General features: G+C 45.2%; 1 protein-coding gene across 2 annotated transcripts in view; it reads right to left on the minus strand.

The window, feature by feature from the left end:
• Positions 1 to 20,684, minus strand: part of ALPK2 (alpha kinase 2) — a 175,970-nt gene that overhangs the window by 32,985 nt on the left and 122,301 nt on the right. Inside the window, exon 13 of one of the 2 annotated variants that reach the window (XM_081263096.1) lies at positions 5,154 to 5,238. The exons of the other annotated variant lie outside the window; for it this stretch is intronic. Within the exon in view, the coding sequence (XP_081119222.1) occupies positions 5,235 to 5,238 (4 nt within the window). The 3' untranslated portion in view covers positions 5,154 to 5,234. Of the gene's footprint in view, positions 1 to 5,153; positions 5,239 to 20,684 lie in introns of those variants that run through there. 2 annotated transcript variants of the gene reach the window in all.

The following is a 20,684-nucleotide window of genomic DNA, read 5'->3' on the forward strand; positions in this document are numbered from 1 at the left end:
GAGCAGAGGGTACAAATGGGCAGCTATGGTGCCACCACTTAACTAGCATTTTATCTACTCTCTGAAACTTACTCTGGTCACTTATGAGACTGGGCAGAAGGGAATCCTTGGGGGTCAGGCCAATGTCCATATTTGCCCTTTGGATTGGCCCCAAGCAAAGGAAGGAAGGGAATTTGCTGCAATTTAAGTTGCCCACATCCTGGCTGCAGAGGGAACTGGGGCAATTGAAGAAATCAGCCTGTGGTCTCTGTGATGGTAGACCATTTCATGTCCCTCTGTCAACCAAGTGAGCGCCTCTCTTCTCAATGCTCTGTGATACCTGCCTAAGAATAATATTCCTACCATGTGCAGGTGCTATATTAAGTAATGCATAACATATATAATTTAATACTTGCTATAGTCTTGGAAGGTAAGTGCTACTATCCAAACTTTACAGATTAGAAAATTTAGGCTCAAACTCCACAGCAAGGAAGCATTAGAAGCAGAATTCAAACTCCAGGTTCCCCTGACCTTAACCATTACTCCCAGTGCATTTCTCTGAAGAAATGACTACCATCTGGCCTCCATTTCCAACCTACTGACTTTGTTTTACTCCCACTCCTTGGGCCTGCCTCCTCCGTCCCTTTCCTCTATACCAAGTAAACCATCAAGGAGCTGATGCATGTGCCTCACGTGATCTGTTGTGATTCCCATGATCCCCTCTGCTTCCCACAATCCCTTGTGCCTCCTATAACCTCCTGTGCTCACAATTAGCTGATATTGACCCCTAGGGACCAGCTGGGGTCCACTGGTTCTCCATGGCTGACTGAATTAAGCTCTTCTCTTTAGCATGGTCACTGAGAACACTTGGTCCCATACTAGTGATCATCATAGGACCTGGAAAAGCTCAGAACCAGGTCTTTTGCAGGGTGCTCCCTGGGTTTCTCTCTGACCCCCCTGCTCTGTCAGGAACCCATCTCTCTGTTCACTGAGGTATTCGTGTGCTTATTTCCACAAATAGTGTGAGTAAGCAGTTCTAAAGTCCTGTCTCCTCGCTCTGACCCTGGTTCCTGGCCCCTCGTCTGATGTGAGCAGTCAGCAGCCTCCATGCTTGGGGTAAACACCCCTGTGCTGGGATTGTGTCCTAACCCCACTAATCCGTTGCCCGACATTTGGAGCTCAGGAGGTAATGGGGGAAATCTAGTTGGGACAAGGGTAGAGGAAGCAGGAAAGGCACAGCCTAAGAAGTCAGTGAGACATTAAGGCCACTGATCAAACAGTTTGGCGCTTGGCTCCAGGAATTCTGGAGGAATCTGTGAATTTGTAAAATAGAAAAAAAACTACATGCCGATCCCCATCCCTGCCCACATCTAAAGCAGACGTGAAACAGAAGGTCGCTGGACAAAAAGCAGGTGCATTAACTTTACGTTTAAAACATCTTTTTACTGGATACTGTTTTAATTCAGGGCAAATCTTGGGTTGAGACAGTAGCTCAGTGGGTTGGGCAAGAGACAGTGAAGAAGAAACAAGACAGTAGGGACAGTTGTGTTGGAAGGTGTCAGTGGGCAGGGAAGCAGAGGGACCTGGGGTCCGAGGTGAATGCTTATAGGTGCCTCCCCGTGCCAGACAATGGGTAAAGGAAATGGGGACAAGGGCAAGAAGAGAAGAAGGGGAAGAAGGTGACCTACACTAAGAGATGGGCAGTTTCCTTAGTGAACTCTCCATCCAGCCGGGACCGTGAGAGGTACTCGGAGAGAAGGATGCACAAGCCCCACAGCATAAGAGAACCCCAGGCCTGGAATTGGCACCTGAACTTCTCAGCCTAACAACTGGACCAAGAGAGAGGCAGAGGGAACATTATCACAGTGATCAAGTGGCTCATAATTTCTGACCAAGTCCTCTTTTCAAGGACTCCATGAAAAAAATATATGTTGCCTTGTGAACTATTCCATATAGCTGGCCACAGCTTTCCAGAAAATTATAGCAGAGACCACCAAGATGGGTACATTTCAGACTGTCAAGAATGTGGGGGTCACTCTGTTCCTTTAATTCTTAAAAATCTACATTACTGATGGGTATGGTGGTGCACACCTCCCAGCGGCTTGGGAGACTGAGGTAGAAAGATCACAAGTTCAAAACCAGCCTCAGCATCTTAGTGAGGCCCTAAACAAACATCTCAAATAAAAAATGAAAAAGGATTGGGCATGTGGCTCAGTGGTTAAGTGCCCCGGGTTAAAAAAAAAAAAAAAATCTATATTACCTTGGGATTATACCTAGAAGACTCATGACGCTCCTGGGGAGCAGGTTAGGAACAGAGATAATTCTAGCCCAAACCCCAGGAGCAGCTGTCTAGTATGCAGCAATGAATGAATGCAGCATTTCTTCATGTGGCATCTTATGAAATGCCTTGGCTTTTTCCAAATGAGGTCTCTGATGATGAACGGGAAGGTGCAGTCAGAGTGTCTTTGAAGTGGAAATGCCACATGAGTACAAGTCCCTGTGACACCTGGAAGGCCCCACAACCCCGACCCTCTCTCACATTCCTGGCCTAACTGTTCTGGGATATGTCTGCATGTAGGTCCATCTGCCAGGGAAGGTTCTTTCCTCCGATATCCTTGTGGTTTACCTTTAGTTTATCCTGTTACAAGAGGTGGCTCCCAGGGCCTCATGCATGCTAGGCAAGTGCTTTGCCACACGCAACCCTCATGTTTTACTCTTGAACCTACCTCATCTGCTCTCTGATCAAACCCCACCACAGTGGAGACCTGCCTACTCACACACTCTACTCTAATTGAGTCTGTCCCTAAAACTCACTGCCCCCACCCCCGCCCCGCCCAGGCTTTTCCTTATTTTGTATATCGTCTGTTTCCTGAGTGGAAGCTTCCAGAAGGAAGAAGGAAGGCCTCTTCCTGTGGTTAGGTTTGCTTGCTTGTTTGTGTTGCTGCCTTGAGCTCACATCAGGCTGGACTTCAACAAGTGACTCTTAAATGAATAGATTAGTGCAGACACCCTGGAGGTTCCTGTTGGTGTTGATGGAAGATCCCCTCTGAGAGTGTCTGCTCGTCCCCAGCCGGGGAGGCCATGAAGAGAGGGGGGCCAGGTGAAGGGTCAGAGAGCCTGCATTCTGGGCCTCTCTTCTCAGAAATCCAAGAAGAGGAGCCAATCTCTGGAGAAACTGTGGGAGCAACAAACCTTTGACAGAATGTGGAGAATGTCTGATTAATTTTGTTATTTAGCATATGAAGAAAAAAAAACAAAATGTAATCTAGAATCTTGACTGCATCTTAGGTTTAAAAGTGTGTATGTGTGTGTGGTATAGTATGAGAGAGAGAGAGAGAGAGAGAGACAGAGAGAGAGAGAGAGAGAGAGAGAGAGAGGAGTATTGATTTGGGGGATGCTTGAGAAATTTGAAAATGAGCTGAATATTAGATGCTGCTCTAGGGAATCACTATCAACTTAGCTCTGATAATGGTTCTCAGGTTCTAAGTAAAATATTCTTTGGGGATATGTACCAAAGTGTTTAGAGGAGAAAAATCATAATGTCTGCAATTAATTTTCAAGTGACTCCTGAGAGTGGGTACTGTTCACTCATATGACGACTCCCACTTTGTCCCCACAACCAGGCCCCTGTCCCCACCAAGATACCACCAGCGTTCTGGGCCTGTTTCCACCCATAAGAGGAAGACCTGTAGTGGGCCGTGATCTGTACGACAACAATGAGGAAACCACAGGTTACTGTCAACATTTGTTCACTTGGGTCCTGGACTGTGACATTGATTTGAAAGTGATTCTGGTTCCCTTAGTCACATATCAGAGGATCCTCCAGTCTCGCTGTGCTCTGCCCTTTTCCTGCACATACCAGGTTGGACTCCTCTGGTCTCTTTCTTTACTAGGGGAATACATAACCAATTGGTCAATACAGCCCATGACCTTTGTAATTTCTCTACTTCCATCTTTGTTTTTCTCTATTCATTACTAAAGACTAATCCACCTCTGTTTCACCTGAGGTTTCAGAGCAAATGACGAGCAAGTATTCTCAGTTTTGTTACACAGACGGGAAACCAGTCTCAGAAATATAAAGTGTCTTGTCCAAAGGCAAAAACCCAAATGGCAAAGAATCCTGAATGAGTCTCAGGATTCCCACTTCCCAAACCTCAACACCCCTCCTGGCAAAAATGTAGCATTCTTCACTCAACCTGATCACCTCCGCCCACCCACCCAATTTCAAAACGCCTGCAGCTCATGGTGGGAAGATGAGGAGTCTGTCACCTACCAGGGTGGAGCCTGCTTCCAGCTGCAGCCTGTAGAAAGTGTCCTGGTTTCGTTTTGCCCCCCTTGGTGAAGCCCACTTTTGCAGCCGGTACCTGAGCACAAACATTAGTGATTTAGATTTTTTCCAGCTGATCTGCAACCTTGTGGGATTCAAAGCTATCTTCTCTCAGATGAAGATCTTCCATTTTATTTCTTAAAAAAATAAAAACAAAAAGTTTTAAAAATGGCCGAGGAAGGATTTGTATGGTTTGCCAGAAGAAGTTTGGAAAAGATTTATCCTGTCTCTCAAATTCAAAATCCTTGCAAGCACCACGGCTGGGAATTCAAACAGAATCATCTGAGAGTTGAACATGTGCTTCATCCTGGTTTTCAAAACAAAGGGGAAACTTTCAGCCAACAGACATCACAGACCAACAGGAGTGAAGGACAGTGACCTCAGATGAGCTTCGGGGTGAAGCCTGGTGAGGAGGGGAGGTTGTCCTCCCCTTGGAGAAAATGTCCATGTGGGCATCCCTCAGGAATCTGTTTCACTTTAAAGGAGAAAATCCTACAGTGATTCTGAAAGACATATGGTTGCTATGACCAAGAGAAGCAAGAAAATACAAGGCAGCTTCACCACTGCAGTGCCAGGCATGTGACCTTTAAAAAGACCATGGAGACGCCATCTCCACTGGACAAAGCTGGGGAGCCTAGGGCCTTGGGGAAGTCCAGAGGGCCTTAAGGCGGTACCTGCATTTCACCATGGACTTTGGAGTTTTACCAGATGTGCCACACAAGCCCTCAGTGCTCGTGGGCTACTGTCTTTTCTAGGGCCGAGGGGCAGCACCACGTCAGTTGGTCAGATGACCCCAGGGAAGGAACTCGGTCCCCCAAGGGAGGTTCAGGAGCAGGAGCACGACCAGGGCTGACAGGCAGCAGCAACTCCTTGGCTCACTTCTTGAGATGGTCTCTCAGGCAGGAGCAAGAATGGGCCGGAGCATATTTTACCTGGAAAGAAATAGGGCAACTAAGAGGAAGTGTGGGGCGGGGGGGGGGGGGGGGGGATGGTACCAGCTGGTCAAGGCTGCTATCTCCTCGCTCATCACCAGCTTTCACCAGAAAAGCCAGACCCGCTTCAGATCGAGTCGCTCTCTTTAGTTATTCTCTTTAGAAAGAGGAATGAAACTGTTTCCTTTTAAAGCTTCAGAAAGCAAACTGCCTACATGGCCTGAAGAGGAAAAGAAATGGTGGGATGTTAAAAGTCAGAGCTGGCAAGAGGATTCATGTAGGACCAAGGCAGCCTGCACAGGCGGTGGCTGTCGCTTTGTGTCCCTCCTGACTCCAGGTTGTGAGCTCAGTTGGCCTCGATCCCCTTGTGGCCCCAAGCTTAGAGATAGTAGGAGGAGCTTCATAAATAATGGCTGGTGTGAACCAGTGAACAGATCACAAGCCCGCCAGGAACAGCCAGCTCGAGAGGAGCATGAGATTGGTTTCCAAATATTGGTCAAGAGCTGTAAGTTAGGATGTGCCAAGGATAGAGTTAATTTAATGGGTTCATATGCCTGGGTGGCTTTTCTGCTTCTAGAAGCCTGAGGGGAAGACAAGATAATGCACTGGGGTCGTCCTGGGAGGAGAGAACTAAACAAAGTTAGGGAAAGTTTCTAAGGGGGTCATGAGCTCTGCCGGTGCAGCTGCCTGCTCTACCCCTTGGGCCTCCATGCCTGCCTGCCTGCTGGCAGTGTTTGACCAAAGGTGATGCTGACTTAGTGGACTAAGGTCATGCCCTCCCTTCCCCCACAATCGATCATTTAATGTGACTTATCAGAAAGAGAAAGAACTGTTTACTTTTAAGCCCTGAATCCCATAAAGGGAGAGGGGAAAGGCCTAAAAGCCACAGAAGCTCAGGGCTCTCGCCCACAACTGCCTCCTGCGCAGCCGACAGATATAGGGAACATGGACCCAACCATCCTGCTGGCCAGAGGAGCGCCCCTGGGCTTGAGAAGACCAGCACAAAATGAGGTAAGTGCCTCTCTCCAGGGGCCCAGCGGAATGAGAGTGAGCTGCTAACTCAGGTGTTTAAAGACCCACACATCACCTGAGCATCCCCAAGTGTCGAACACACTATGTTTGAATTTTCTGCATGACTCTTCTTCACTTTCTTCAGAAAACCTGGGGGAAACTAGAGACTTTATGGAAGATTCTTCTCAGTTCTGTGGAGAGGAGGGGTGAGGCTAGGGATAAGTGGAGGGCCAGAGGCAATGTGAACTTCCATTTCTGCCCTGGAGTGACAGCACTAAGGTAATTCCCATATTACAAGAATCTGATTTATCGATAACACCAAGGGCTTCAATCAGAATTCCACCTGTGTGAGTGACTTAGGTTTATTTGACCAGGAATCCTTTCCTTTCCTGTGCTTTAGGGCAAGCACACAGGCAAAATCCACTGTGCATTGTTCTTGTACATCTAAAGTACAGGTATTGGAGCTGCTTCTTTTGTGTCTGTCTAACTTGTATTGTTTCCTCAATGGCTCTAGAAATAGCTGGCCACCTGTACAGAAATAAAACTGGTCCCCAAGCCTCAGCCACTGTTTTTAAAAGAGTCCACAACTTGGTGGAGAATTTACCTAGTGATTTGCTTTCCAGCCTTGGTTGGTGGTAAACACATAATAGATGCATGAAGAAGGAACTTTCCAGATTTTCCTGTTTTTTTTTTTTTCCTTCTACCAGGGTTTCTAAGAGAAGATGCTGCTTTGCCCCCTGTTGTCAAGAACCTTCTATTTTAAAAGTTCCACGTGCTTTTAAAATGACATGACTCAGAAATATGATACTGACTTCCTTTGTCTTCACCTAGACTATAACAGCCTGAAAAAAAAATCAAATCAATGCATTTAACACATCTATTTCATATGACAGTAAATGTGGGTTTGGAATAAAAGTGCATCTCCATGTATTTTTTTTTTTAAAGAAGTCTTTTTTTTTTTTTTTTTGGTGATACTAATAGGTTTTGCAGGAAGGAGGCAATTCACAGTCCCTAAAGCACTCTCTTCTTGTCCCTGTGGGGTTGGCCTTTGAATAGTCTTAGCTCCCAGGAATAAAATACTGAAGCATAGATAAGCAGAAATCTGACCTGAGAAAGAATAGAAGCTCTGCAGCATTTCTGGCACTTGTGAGTCTAATGTGTCTTGCTGGGAGGTTTGGTGTGCACAGATACTTACAGGTGACAATTTTGCTGAAACCAAGTCCTGCTTGTTTCTCATACTCACAGTTCAAAGGGAAAACTGCGTTGAGAATTGACCACAGCAGCTAGAAATGCCTACAGATTCAGTCTCACTTAGTTTCCTAGACAGCCAATAGGAACAGCTTTAGTTTCAATAGCCATTGAAGAATGCCTCACACTCAACCCCCCTGAAGGAGATCTCAGGAAGTAAGGCACTCAGAGACACAGTGGGCGATTCATAGGATGAGATCAGAGGCCTTGAGACACTGAGATCCAGCAGGACCTTAGCTAAGCTGTGGACAACTCTGTTGGCATTTGAATAAGTCACCCTGGTTGATATACAACATCTTTTCCTTAAGCATTATATTTCCCCACAGGAAAAAACAGGTGTTATTATTTCCCAACCATCTTATGAACTGTGTGTGTGTGTGTGTGTTGGGACTTGAACCCAAGGCTTTGTGCAATTGGCATTCTGCCACTGAGCTATTTCCTAGCCCCTCTATTGGATATTACCCAGTATACTTTAAGTTCAATTGTTAAATTTGAAATATAACTATTAAATATAACTATTTAATCTGCAGAATAAGAGACTGTGTGAATATATATATGTATATATGTGCATATATATGCATATACATATATATGAACAAGAGTAGCCCCTGGCATTAACCCGAGGACCCTCTCTCAGCAGCACCAACATTTCATGTTTGTGGCAGACTAGGGTATTTAAGTAAGGTGGATCACAGCTTCTAAATACCAGAAAAGAATTTGGCAAGAAGAAATTTTTATTAGGGAATCCAGAAGGGGAAAAAAAAAGACTTAATGTTTTAAAAAATCTAAGCAGGTACCGTGGAACACATCTATAATCCCAGGTACTTGGGAGGCTGAGGCAGGAGGATAGAAAGTGCTAGGCCAGCCTAGGCACCCTAGCAAGACTCTGACTCAAAATGAAAAATAAAAGGGGCTGGGGATATAGCCAGTGGTAGAGCACCCCTGGGTTCAATTCTTCTCCCAGAACAAATTTAAAATTATAATTATTTTTCTCATTACAAAAGTATTACATAAATTGCAAAAATTAATAAATGCAGAGACGTGTAACCATAATTCTTCTACCCCAAGGTAGCTTCGATTAACATTTGATGTTTTTGCTTCAGGGTATATACACTTTTCACAGCAAGGGGCTCATGCCGTGTATGTTGCTTTGTAAATTACTTCTTTATTCGATAACAAATCTTGAATTTCTTTCCAAGTCAACAACCATTTTTCTACAACATCAATTAAATAACCATGATGTATCAGAAATACATAGCCCTTCTCCTATAGTTAGTCATTTAGGTTGTTTCCAGTTTTTACTGCTATAAACAAAGTCACTATGGACAACTTCGGGGGTAAATTTTTCTACAAATTTTTTACTTTTTCCTTGACATGGATTTATGGACCAGAGAAATAGAGTGGAGGAATTTGGCTGAGACTTTAACTGTAATACATTAACTTCCTCCTCTTTTTTCTTCCTCCCTTGTTTATTTTTCCTTCCTTTTTCATTTGCAGATTATCCAAAGCCCAGAGCAAACAGAGCTCTCATGGAGCAGTGAGCTCAGGCAATGCACCAAGGCCCTGAGGAGTGGCTGAGCCCTGACCCAGTGTGGCCTTCTCTGGGGATATCCTGGCAGGACCCTTTCCACTAATGAACGCTTGGCTTCTCCTCGCTTCTTCCCAATTGAGCTGAGATTCCTAGAGCCGCATTGTGATGGCAGCAACATCCCTGGTGTGACCTGGAGGTGGAGATTTCTGTTCTAAATTCCTCCAGCTGACAAAGTAGAATGAGCTGGTGGACTTGTTAGGAAGAGTATCGAGGAAAGGGAAGAACACCCAGTCCATCGCATGAAGTGCTAAGGTCTGTGGCAGGGACCGGGGCCAGTTAGAACTCTAGGGTTTGCATCCATTGTCTGAGTCAAGTGGAGCCGACTGCATGGGGAGTGCCACCTGAAAGAGAGGTGGGTCAGCTGGCACTTTCCTGCCACCTCGCAAGTGACAGTGTCCTGGGAAGTCAAGCTGGGGCCACAGACCGGAACGGAAGGAAGTCAATCATGTAGTGGAACATAAGTAAATCTTCAAAAAGGAGAGAGGAAAACGGGAAAAATAGATGGGGCTCAGCACTCCAACCCCATGGAAGCTGGGTGGCAATCACGGTGTGCTTGAAGAGGGTGATTTCACAGTCTGCCTGGGGATCAGGGGCATTTTTACCGAAAAACACAGAAAAGTTCATTTTTCAGTTGCTCAGTCCAGGCCAGTTTCATGGTTAAAGCAAGACTCTGGTCAAATGTTAACCACTCAGTTATCCTGGGGGAGGGGGGAAATAGCCCACCCCCAGCTGTCCCTTTTCCCAGCGTTTGGGGAAAATGAAAGATTAGGTAAAATGTGTTTATTTCCTTTCATTCTCTAGTGTGGGCAGGGGTTCACATAATAGTTGGAAACCATTTTTAACAGAAAATCTGAGTGAATCCAGAAGGGATTTATTCACAGAGCTCCCTTGCTACAAAATGAGTATTATTAACCAAAACTTGACTCGTTCCCTCTTTCTCCGTCTTTTCCCCTTGTTTAGCGGCCCCCAGCTGCCACCCACCACCATAGTGGAAAACGATGGTGGTGAATAAGGTTTAAAGTCTGAGCCCAGCAGGCTGCCTCCCCAGCCAACAGAAGCCACTGAGAGGAGCTCACGGCGAAATGCTATATCACCATCCAAAAAAGTCATCCTAATTTTCTTAGACTGCAGCTTTGATCCCGTTTACGGATGACAGACTGGGAGATATGGTCAGATGAGCTTTGGGGAGGACCCATTAATCCAGTGTTATTCCCATTTATAATGTGGTCTTCTGCTAAGTATTTGTGTTCTAAAATCTGCTCCCTCTGGGGATTCTTTCTCTCAGTCCTCTTAGAAAACTGATGAAAATAGATTTGCCATCCATTTCCAAAGGGGGGTCTTTGCTCCTGTCTGTGGGAGGCCTTTTCTGGGTGGTAGGAACGCACACCCGGCAGAGGAACCCTTTGTTACCACTCCTCTCACAGAACGCAACCCTTCCCTCCGCGAGTCCTTCTCTCTCCCTGTTGCTGAACTTGACGGACAACCAGGATGCCTCCTTCCTCTGCTCAGGTCACCTATATGGAGCTGGCGAGGATTCCTGATGGCGGGCAGTGACCGTGGTGGAAGGTGGGGACGAAGTTGACTTCTTCCCAGCGACAGATTCTCCTTAGCAGAGCTGTGGAGTGTGACAATGGTGTTTGTGTCCAAACTATCAAACGCCATTATCACACTAAATAGCTACTGTTAGGCAATCCTTCCGCTCAATAAGTGTCTGGGCATCTGTTCTGTCTGGGAAAGAAGGTTTGTCATATAGCAGTGCTCCCAATTTCTGAATAAAGTCTGGTGCTCTTGGGCTCATGTGTCTGTCTGAACGCTGCCTCTCCCCTGCCCTTGTTAAATAGATGGTGATTCTGATGATGGAGGAAGAAAAACCAGCTCAGACTTGGTTTCTCCTCTGTCTTCTCACAATACAGATGGCTTCTGGCACCAGATGTGTGGGGATTTCTTCCCACTAGCAAGTAAGCAATTAATTCTGCAGGTGACACCAACTGGGTGTCCTCTAATCCACTGCAGTTCTGACACTGACTACCTGGAGACAGCACCAGAATCCACAGAGCGGGGGCTCTGTTCCCAAGATAGCCCCTTCCCTCCACTTCAGATGCCAATCGCAAGCCCTAGGTCATTTTCCCTTGTGCTTCTGAGCTGCTGGCTTAAATTAGAGGTCCCAACAACAGTCTCCTTGGGTTCAACTAATTTGCTTGAGTGGCTCACAGACTCAGGGAAATGCTTACTTACATTTGTTAAGTTGTCGTAAAGGGGACTGTAAAGGACATAGAGGGAAAGATGCACAACGCAAGGTATAAATGAGTGAGCCTCCGTGCCCTCTCCAAAAAGTGTCATCCTCCGGGAACCTCCTCGTGCTCAGCTACCTGGAAACTCTCCAAACACTATTTTTTATTTGTTCGTTTTGGTACTAAGGATTGAATCCAGGGACACTTAAACACCAAGCTTCATCCCCTGACCCCCCCCCTTTTTTTTCAGAGACAGGGTCTCAGTAAGTTGCTTAGGGCCTCACTAAGTTGCTGAGGCTGGGTTTGAACTCCCAATCCTCCTGCCTCGGCTTCTCAAGCCGCTGGGATTACAGGTGTGCACCACTGGCCTGGCCTTTTGGAGTTTTTATAGAGACTTTTTTGCATAGGTATGAGTGAAGCATGGACAAACGTGTCAAAATGTGATTGGATAAAAAGGGGATGCTCTTTTGCTAAGACTGGGTGGGAAACCTAGCAAGGTTGTCTGTTCCAATTCTTCTTGGCCTCTGTGTGCAGAACTCCTCCTGCGGGCATGGAGCAGGACGCCCTGGAATGAAGAGGTTTTAATGACCTGCCATGAGACAAGGTAGGTCAGAATCATGAGCCAGGAACTGAGGGCAAAACCCCCAAAATATCATAATATCACCATAGTGATGAATTTTCTTATTTTCCTGGGTTAATGAAAAGATTAGAGTCCCCCAGTGTACCCAGCACCAAGTTAGGTACCTGGTAATCATTCAACCCACGTTTGTTGAGTTGAGTGAATAGTTTGGGAAGTATGAGGTGCACAAAAATGAAATTGTGTTAAATCTGGTTATGCAAACCATAGGCACAGGGGTGTTAAAGGAAATGACTCCTTTTCATCATAAAAAACCCCTTATAATAAATTTGTACGTGGCTTAAATAACCTTTCAGAAATTCTAGAATATATTTGATTTCTACTGATTTTAACCAATTACCGGGCTGATTGCGAATTGTATGCAGGGTCCTTCTTTAAGTTTTGATGAATTACCATCAGAAAATTACATATAAACAATAATGTTAGTGGCCAGGAAAACCTGAACATGTTAAAGCCCTGCAGCTTCTGAAAGAGTTGGCCCAACTGGGTGGTCTGGTTGGGAACACATTCTCTTTCTGAGAGGCATCTGGGGTAAGGAGCAGTTTCTCTATGTGGCTAAGGCCTCCCTCCTGTGACTTGGCTACATGAACTAGTCTGTTTAATCAAATTTGCAGGGTTGGATCAACCATCAGAAACAAATTCATTCACTCAATCAACCATTTATTATCAAATAAATATGTATAGAGTGACTCCCACATGCCCAGCACTTTCCTAGACCCTGGAGAAACTTTTGAATTAAATATGCCTGACATTATTTCCAGAGATGATAGACATTCACTGGCTCACATTCTGTTTGGGATCTTCTAATGATTCCAATTGCATTTACTATGAAACCCAATGAGCAAGTTGATTCCAAGTTCCTTGCTAGAAAGCACCACAGAAATGCAGCCCACACTGTCAAAAAGAGACCCAGACCCTCTCCCCCATGAAATAATTAACACACTTTCCTTTTTATGAGTGTGTTTTCTGGAGAGATTACTAATTGAGTGAGCATTGCTAGAGGGCTTTACTATTGCAGGAAAGTTACTCTCATGCACACTGTTTGCTTTGATCTGTACAACACAGGGAAAAGAAGGCAAGTTACCAAGGGCAAACAGAGACTCCGGATGCTCCAGAACCATCTGGTCATGCAACCACAACTCAACATGGGGCTCTTACATCTAAAGTTAGGAGCTTTATGTGTAGCCTTCCTTGGCCTGGTTATTCCACAAAACCTCAAGCTCCATGACTGAGTCTGTGTAGAAACCAGGTCAATCACACCACTGTTGGATCAATATCCTCCACCTCCCACCTACTTGGTCAACGGACTCTGAAGGAAAACCCTAAATAAGAGAGAGATGTGTCATGCGACAGTCTTTCCTTGTGAGGGTTCCTAATTCAGGGAAAGCCCAACACTGTCATGGAAAAACGCGAGGAAAGAGAAGGAACATCTATGCGGCGGTTTGAGGTTAGGAAGGAGCAGACATCTCAGTGACTTGGCCAACTGAGACACCCCTGAAGGCTTCTGACTTTTCAGTCTCCAAATTGTTCCCAGGTTTGAGGACAATGTGAGCACTTGGCCCTATTGACTCCTCTTCCCTCCACTCATCCTGAGACTTTGCTCTGATGGATATGAACTGGGAAGAAGAGAAGGGCAAACTTTCTTTTCTACTAGCTTGGCTCCTTTGTTGTCTTATTACAATGACTGCCTGGGTTAGTTCTGCATTCACGTTTGGAGGCCTGTTCTTTCTGTAGATCTCTAAGGAACATAGATAGAAGGCCAAAGTTCCGCATCCACACTTTAAAGACACATTTTACAAAAATCCTGCTGCTCCAAATCTGTGACGATAGAGCATCCTGTCCAGACCAGCTTTCATCTTCTCCCCTGCCCCAGAGATTTCCAGCCAGTCATTTCCAATAAAGTATTCCTGGGGTCACTTATTGACTCCAAATTTGTCAGATGAAAAAGTCCACGTACTTGGGCACGCCTTACATTCACACCGGAAAGGGGGCGGCAGAACACAGGCAGCCTCAGTGACTTGTTTTCCTCTCCAGGAGACAGACCACTTGAGTCTGCCTTTGCTTTGTGGATCTCGCTGGTAAGGCCCTAAGAGTCCTTTCATCTTAGCACAATGTGTTCCTTGAACACGACAATTTCCACTTAGGGCCTGTCCTACTTTTCATCCAGTGCCAGGGGAGGTTCTGTGAAATTATGTGGCAGTTACCATATGTCAATGGTTCATCCACACATATTTCTGAACTCTTTTTTTTAAAACCTATAAAATTCTCCACTTGCATAATTTTTTTTCACAGTATTATCTTTATTTAAGTATCAGAAATATTTTCAGTTTTAAAAAATGAACCCAGTTAAAAAAAAAATGGTTTCAGTATTTTGCAGTATTAGTAACTTGATAGAATGGGGAAAAAATGGAGTTTTATCTTTTTTTATATTGTTGTTCTTTTTAGTTATACAGGACATGGAGTATAACGTCCCATTCTTGTGGTTGTACATGATGTGGAGTTATACTGGTCATGTATTCATATATGAACACAGGAAAGTTATAGTCTTTCCCATTCCCAACCCCTTGCCTCCCCCCCCCCCAACTCCCTCCTGTCCAATCTGGTGAACTTCTACTCCCCTCAATCCGCCCATTGTGAGTCAGCATCTGCATACCAGAGAGAACATTCAGCCTTTGGTTTGGGGGGATTGGTTTATTTTGCTTAGCATGATTCCAATTCTCAGAGAAGATAATAGTATTCTAGAACTGGAAACCAGTTTACTTTTTGTTCTAATGAGGAAATTGAAACTAGGATATTCTAGAATTCACTGACTGGGTCCATGTTTATGATCTCTGTCTCTGGCATCATAATCCATTCACTAAGTAGACCTGTTGGGTGGCTGCTCTGAGCCTGATATTGTGCAGGGCTTCAGGGTGCAAAAAGGAATGGGACTGGGTCCTTTACCTGAGCTGCTCTCCATCTGGGAGTTGAATAAATGCCTGAACACACCTGTGCTTCACTGGTCCCAAGGTGCCGGCACAGAGACACAGAAAGCTGAGACACTTGGATTAGGCCTTTCATTTCCCTCCAGATGAGGAAACCCTGATCCTTGAATGTTATGATCTCTTTTGTTACTATTATTTATTTTGGTGGATTCAATGCCACCAGGTCACAGAGAAGGGCATGCCTTTATTTGGGGTGGCAATGCTGTAACGTGGTCTTGCCGCTTTTATTTTGGCCCTTGACAACCTAATGAGGAGCCCAGGATCTGCTGGAGGTTAGAGGATGGCTCCGGATGCTTTTCAGTTATGTGTGTGAAGAACTTTAATTTCCCACAGGAGCTGGCGAGGATGTGAGCTGGCTGTTCATATTGCAGACGGGGCTGATAATGTAGGAACCAGGCCAGGTCCCCGGGCTGTTCCCTCCCAGTGCTGCCCCATCCATAGTCACAAAATGCCTACTCCAAGATCCCAATGAACACTGCACTGCCCCTCAGCTGCTTCTCCCTCAGGACAGGCTCAATGAAGCTGCTGGTCGAGAGCCACGAGAGTGCTCTCAGGGCCTGTGTGGGAGTGGAGGGATGGGGTACCCACCGTCCTCTCTTTAATATCCAAATTTCTTTCCAAGCTTTCCAAAGGAAAAGGAAAGGGTCCATAGTACACACCAAAAAGCTCACAGAAATGTAGTTGCCCCTGGAGATTCTGAAGGACCTGGGCACATGACATCTTAATTTAGAAAACAGTATCACATGTGATCTGAAAAAAGATTTATGTGACACAAATTTATGCACTTAGAGTATTTAATCACAGTGCACAGGAGGCAAGGACAAGGACACAAACCCTGGCACTAACTCTCACTCACTCATTCAACCAAGTTCAACCACATGTTCCCACAAGGTGCCAGACCTTACAGAGTCACTGGTCACTGAGAATTCAAAGATGAGATGATCACCCAATCTAGCAAAGGACACAGATAGGCAATGAGTAATGGCTTCGTGGAGCTGTAGGGGCTCTAAAATAGGCAGGGGCATCTCGGGGCTTAAGGAAGGAAACACTGTCTGTAGTAGGTGACCAAGGTGTGAATGAGCAAAAGAGCCAAGTGCTCCAGTGCTTCCAGTACTTCTGGCAGCCACAGAGTGAAAGTCAACATTGTGATCTCGGCAAGTCAAGCAGAGAGGTTTCCACCTTGGCAAGAGGCTGGGTTACCTTCAAGTTCCCAAAGCATTGCCCGCCATTTCTCTCCAGAGAACAATTGAACTATGAACCTGAAATTTATTTGAAGGGGATTTTCCCCTCTCAAAATGCAGCCAAACACCCACAAAAAGAGATCAGCTTTAATTAAAAGAAGCACATTGTCTACTTAGCAAGTTTGTGTGTGTGTTACTGCACATGGAGAATTTCAATTTCTGAAAAGACCTAGGTAAAATGCCTTTAAAGTCTTATTCAACTAGGACTTTTTTTTTTTTTTTTTTTTTTTTTTTTTTTTTTTTGAACCAGGAAAACCAGTGCTAGAGCTCTGACATGGGCTGAGCCTAGGCTGCACTTTGCTTGGGACACTGCCCCCTAGTGGTAGGCTATGCCTCTGCCCGTCACAGCAACCTTGGGTCTAAAGGATTTCAGGTTTGCTCCAAAGTATTCCACAGGGATTGCATTAGGCCTTCCCCTGACCACGAAATCCGGCTTTAATTTTTGTAAAGTACATTTTCAAAGGCTTGAGGGAGAGAGGGAAGAGAGCGCAAGTGACTGTTCTATTGAATATCTGTTGACCCATTAAATACAACAGACAAGAACTAATTTTGTTCTACCTACATGACTAGTTTCTTCCTTTTCATTTTCCTGGCACATTTAGCCCAGTAAAAGAGCTAATTAAAGTCCTTCCCATTTCTTAGGGTTGCTTGTCTTCCCTGTAGCACATCTTGCCCTGCTTCTCTGCTTGGCTTCACATTGCAGCTGTGTACGAAGACGTCAGAGATTGTCTCCCACATACTTGGAGGCGCCAGCTACTGTATTTCTAGTCTCTCTCACTGACAACTGTGTCTGAGATTTTTCTAGTCTTTCCCATGTCTCTGCAGGAGCCAACTATATATCTTAGAGTAGGTCTTTTGCTCAGCAATTAGAATGCTCAATTGGGAGAGACAGAAAAGGACAGCTATGTGTCCTTTAGGACACACCACATCACCACCCCAAAGTGTAAGATATTTTATTTGCAAGAAGCAATTTTTTTCCTTTGGTTATCTCAAGTAATTCATTCTTAGGGCAGAATTTTTAAGGATCTATTATGTGCAAGGCACTGTATTTCTCCAGGTAGAAAGGCAGGGGAAGAAGTCTCAGGCAAAGGAAACAGCACATGGGAGTTTTTGAATGGGATAGACTTTGACCAGCCAAGGAACTGGAAGAACATTGGTGTGGCAGGAACATGACAGGTGAGGGGAAGATGGAGAATGGACAGACTGCTGCAAGTTCCTGGCGTCAGGACCGAGAAAGAACGCACAAGGAGTGCAGGCATGGTGGACATCATCTCCAGTGGTCATGCCTTTTACTGATGGGATCACTGAGACTGGGGACTGGAGACTGAGAGCCTGCAGGCCAAATCTGACCTGCTATCTGCTTTTGTATGAACTAAGTATTGTCATTATGTTGAGGCCACAGCTGAGTTGGGATGACGCATGGCATTTTTGCCAGAAGTAGTGGTTGAGAGGTGACGCCAGCAAGCCATTAAGATGATGACTTTTGAGTTCTCGCGGAGTTTCTGTTGAGTTCCGGTTGAGCTCTCACTGGGATTCCTGAAGAATTCGCATTGGTTGGAAAATTTCCGGGAGAGGGAGTTCCGGTTGGTGTGTGGTGTGTTCCTGGAGGAGCCGCGTGGGTGGCGTTCGGGAGAGTTCCTGGGGAGTATGCTGGTGGGGTTGGAAATAAATGAAGTTTGTGCCTGCTTGAGTGGCTCGTGATTTGTGCCCAGCCAGACTGCGGCATCATTACACTTTTACAAAGTTGAAAAATAATAAAAGAATACTTCATGAGATGAGAAATTTGTATGAAATTCAATTGCAAGGGAGATTTGTGTGAAAATTCAAGAATATTTTATAAGTCAAATATGAAATCTCATTCCACCAGATTTTATGTGAAAAATCTCAGGCACAGTTAGTGCTCAGTGAGAGGGACTGGAAATACAGTAGCTGGTACATTCACATAAGTGGGAGATAATCTCCAAGTCTTTGTATCCAGCTGCAACTGAAATATGAATAAATAATGTTTTATTGGAAGTTACCAGTGGTCCCTGTCTGCCCAGATTATTTAAGTTTAGCACTGATAGTCTTAGGTCTTGGCAAACTTATCAGTCTCAGGCAGACTAGGAAGATTTGTCATCTGGGTGGTTGAGTAGTTATGACAAAGACCACATGGTCCAGTGAAGTTTAAAACATTTGTTCTCTGGTCCTTGACAGAAAAAGGTTGCTGATACCTGATCAAGAAGACCAAGAAGGGGCTGGGGTTGTGGCTCAGTGGCAGAGCGCTTGCCTAGCATGTGAGGCACTGGTTTGATCCTCAGCACCACATAAAAAACAAGTTAATAAACAAAGACATTGTGTGTCCCTCTACAACTAAAAAAAAAAAAAAAATGGAAAAAGAAAACCAAGAAGGTTTTAGATATCTATATAAACATACTGACAAGTGATATATAATAATAGACAAGGCATCAGATAAGGCAAGACAACACAACTATACAATACAACTTCAGGAGCATGTGGATGGAGCTTCTTTATTTTCCCGTTGGAAGTTGATTCATTTTAAAACTTAAACAAGATTGTGTCACTCTCCTGCTCAAAATCCTTCTATGGCTTCCCATCCCATTGGAAATAAGATCCAAGACCTCCCCTCCTTTCATCTGCACCTTACTTGCTCCACCACACCCATCTCCTTGTTGCCAGCCATGCTAAGTGCCCTCTTGCCTCAGGACCTTTGCAATTGCTGTTCCTTTTATCTGGACAATTGTCCCTAGATAAATATATGCTACACTTCTTCCTTTATGTATCAATTCAAAGTTATCTTTTTTTTTTCTTGGACCAGTGATTGAACTCAGGGGTGTTCAACCACTGAGCCATACCCTCTTTTTTACTTTTTTTTTATTTTGTGACAGGATCTCACTAAGTTGCTTAGGACCTCAATAAGTTGATTGAACTTGTAATCCTCCTGCCTCAGCCTCTCGAGCTGCTGGGATTACAGGTATGTGCCACCATGCCTGGGGGCTCCAAGTGGCCTTTTTAGAGGCTTCCCCATCATCATAGTACCCTGTGCCTCCTATCGCTTGTCAGTATGTTTATATTCTGTGTCCATGCTAGAAGGTCAGCTCTATGAGGACAGAGACCTGCCTGTATTTCCAGTTCAGAGAACAGAGATAATCATGTGATGGGTTGGCAGCAAATATTTACTGAATAAATGAATGGATGGTGAAGTCAAGGGTTTTTTTTTAATGTCTCCAGGATTATGTACCTACTCAATGGCTTGTATTATTGCTAATCAGTATTTCATTTTACCAATATTCATCCTGTTACAATTATGGAGCTGGCTGTCTCGGTCACCTACTGGCCTTGTTTCCTACCAAACACCTAGTCTTTGATCTTCTGAAATCTACCCTGTGTATCCCATACCAGATACCAGCCCGAAATCCTGCCCCTTCTTCTTCCTAGGGATGCAGCCCATCCAGAGGTGGACTCAGGGTGATTTCTTCAACCCCCTGAAACTGGCAATGACATTTTATGCATAGATGCATTTTTTTGGGGTGAGGATCCAGAGCTGTCAGCTAATCCATAAGAGTCCTCAAACCTCAGAAGGCCAAGGAGTTCTGAATTTAAGTGTCAGCAGTCCTGTGTCCATAGCATCTAGTCTGTGGGGTGCTTTCTGCTCTCTGTACCTTGCCTTGCCTGTGTTCTTCCTACTCTCATTGGTGTCTCCTTTCTGTCAATTTCTGAAACCATGGATTCAAGTTGGTAAATATAAAAAGGGATGAGACCTAAGCATGTGGCAGGAAGGGTCTTCAGGAAAGGTCTTGAGGAAGAGGGGTAACAGGCGGCAGGCAGGTTTGACCTTGGCAGGGAAGTCATTAGGTCCCAAGGCAAAAAAGCGACACACCAGGCACTCTGCCTGCACTGACTTCAGCTGGACCGGCTCAGGTTCACCCTGCCTTGAGCAGAGGCCCGACTTGCCTGAAGCCACCTTCTTTCCTTCATGCAGGAAAATTCCTACTGAGTGCTCATGATAGACACACAGAGATAAAATCTATCCCTGTCTTCAGGAAACTAGAAGATTGTATCCAAATGCAAAGGGGTGGAGGTGCCAGGGGCTCTCTAAGGACATACACTTGGGGACTCAAAGGAGGACGTCCTGGAGAGGTGGCATCTGAGTGCAGGCTTGGAAGACCAGGGGGAGGTTATTCAGATGGAAGAGGAGGGGAAAGCCCCGCATGAGCTTCTGGGTGCCACTGCCTGAAATTCCCTTAGAAGTAACAATCTTTGTGTTCGCCTTTCCATAGAGGGGAAGAGTAAAGCAAATCCAAGACCTACTGGGGCGCCAGCGGTGGGGAGGGCAGGCAACAGGCACAGAGAAGGAGGCTGGGGACAAAAGAAAACACACTTCATCCGCAACCACTGCGCTCCTGACCAGCAGTACCAGCATCACCTGGGAGCTCGGTAGAAATGCAAATTATCTGGCAAACCACAGACCCCTGAAATCAGAAACTCTGCTAGGGCAGCACC

The sequence above is a fragment of the Spermophilus citellus genome (assembly GCF_964194105.1).
Source record: "Spermophilus citellus genome assembly, chromosome: 12".
Taxonomy (NCBI): Eukaryota; Metazoa; Chordata; class Mammalia; order Rodentia; family Sciuridae; genus Spermophilus; species Spermophilus citellus.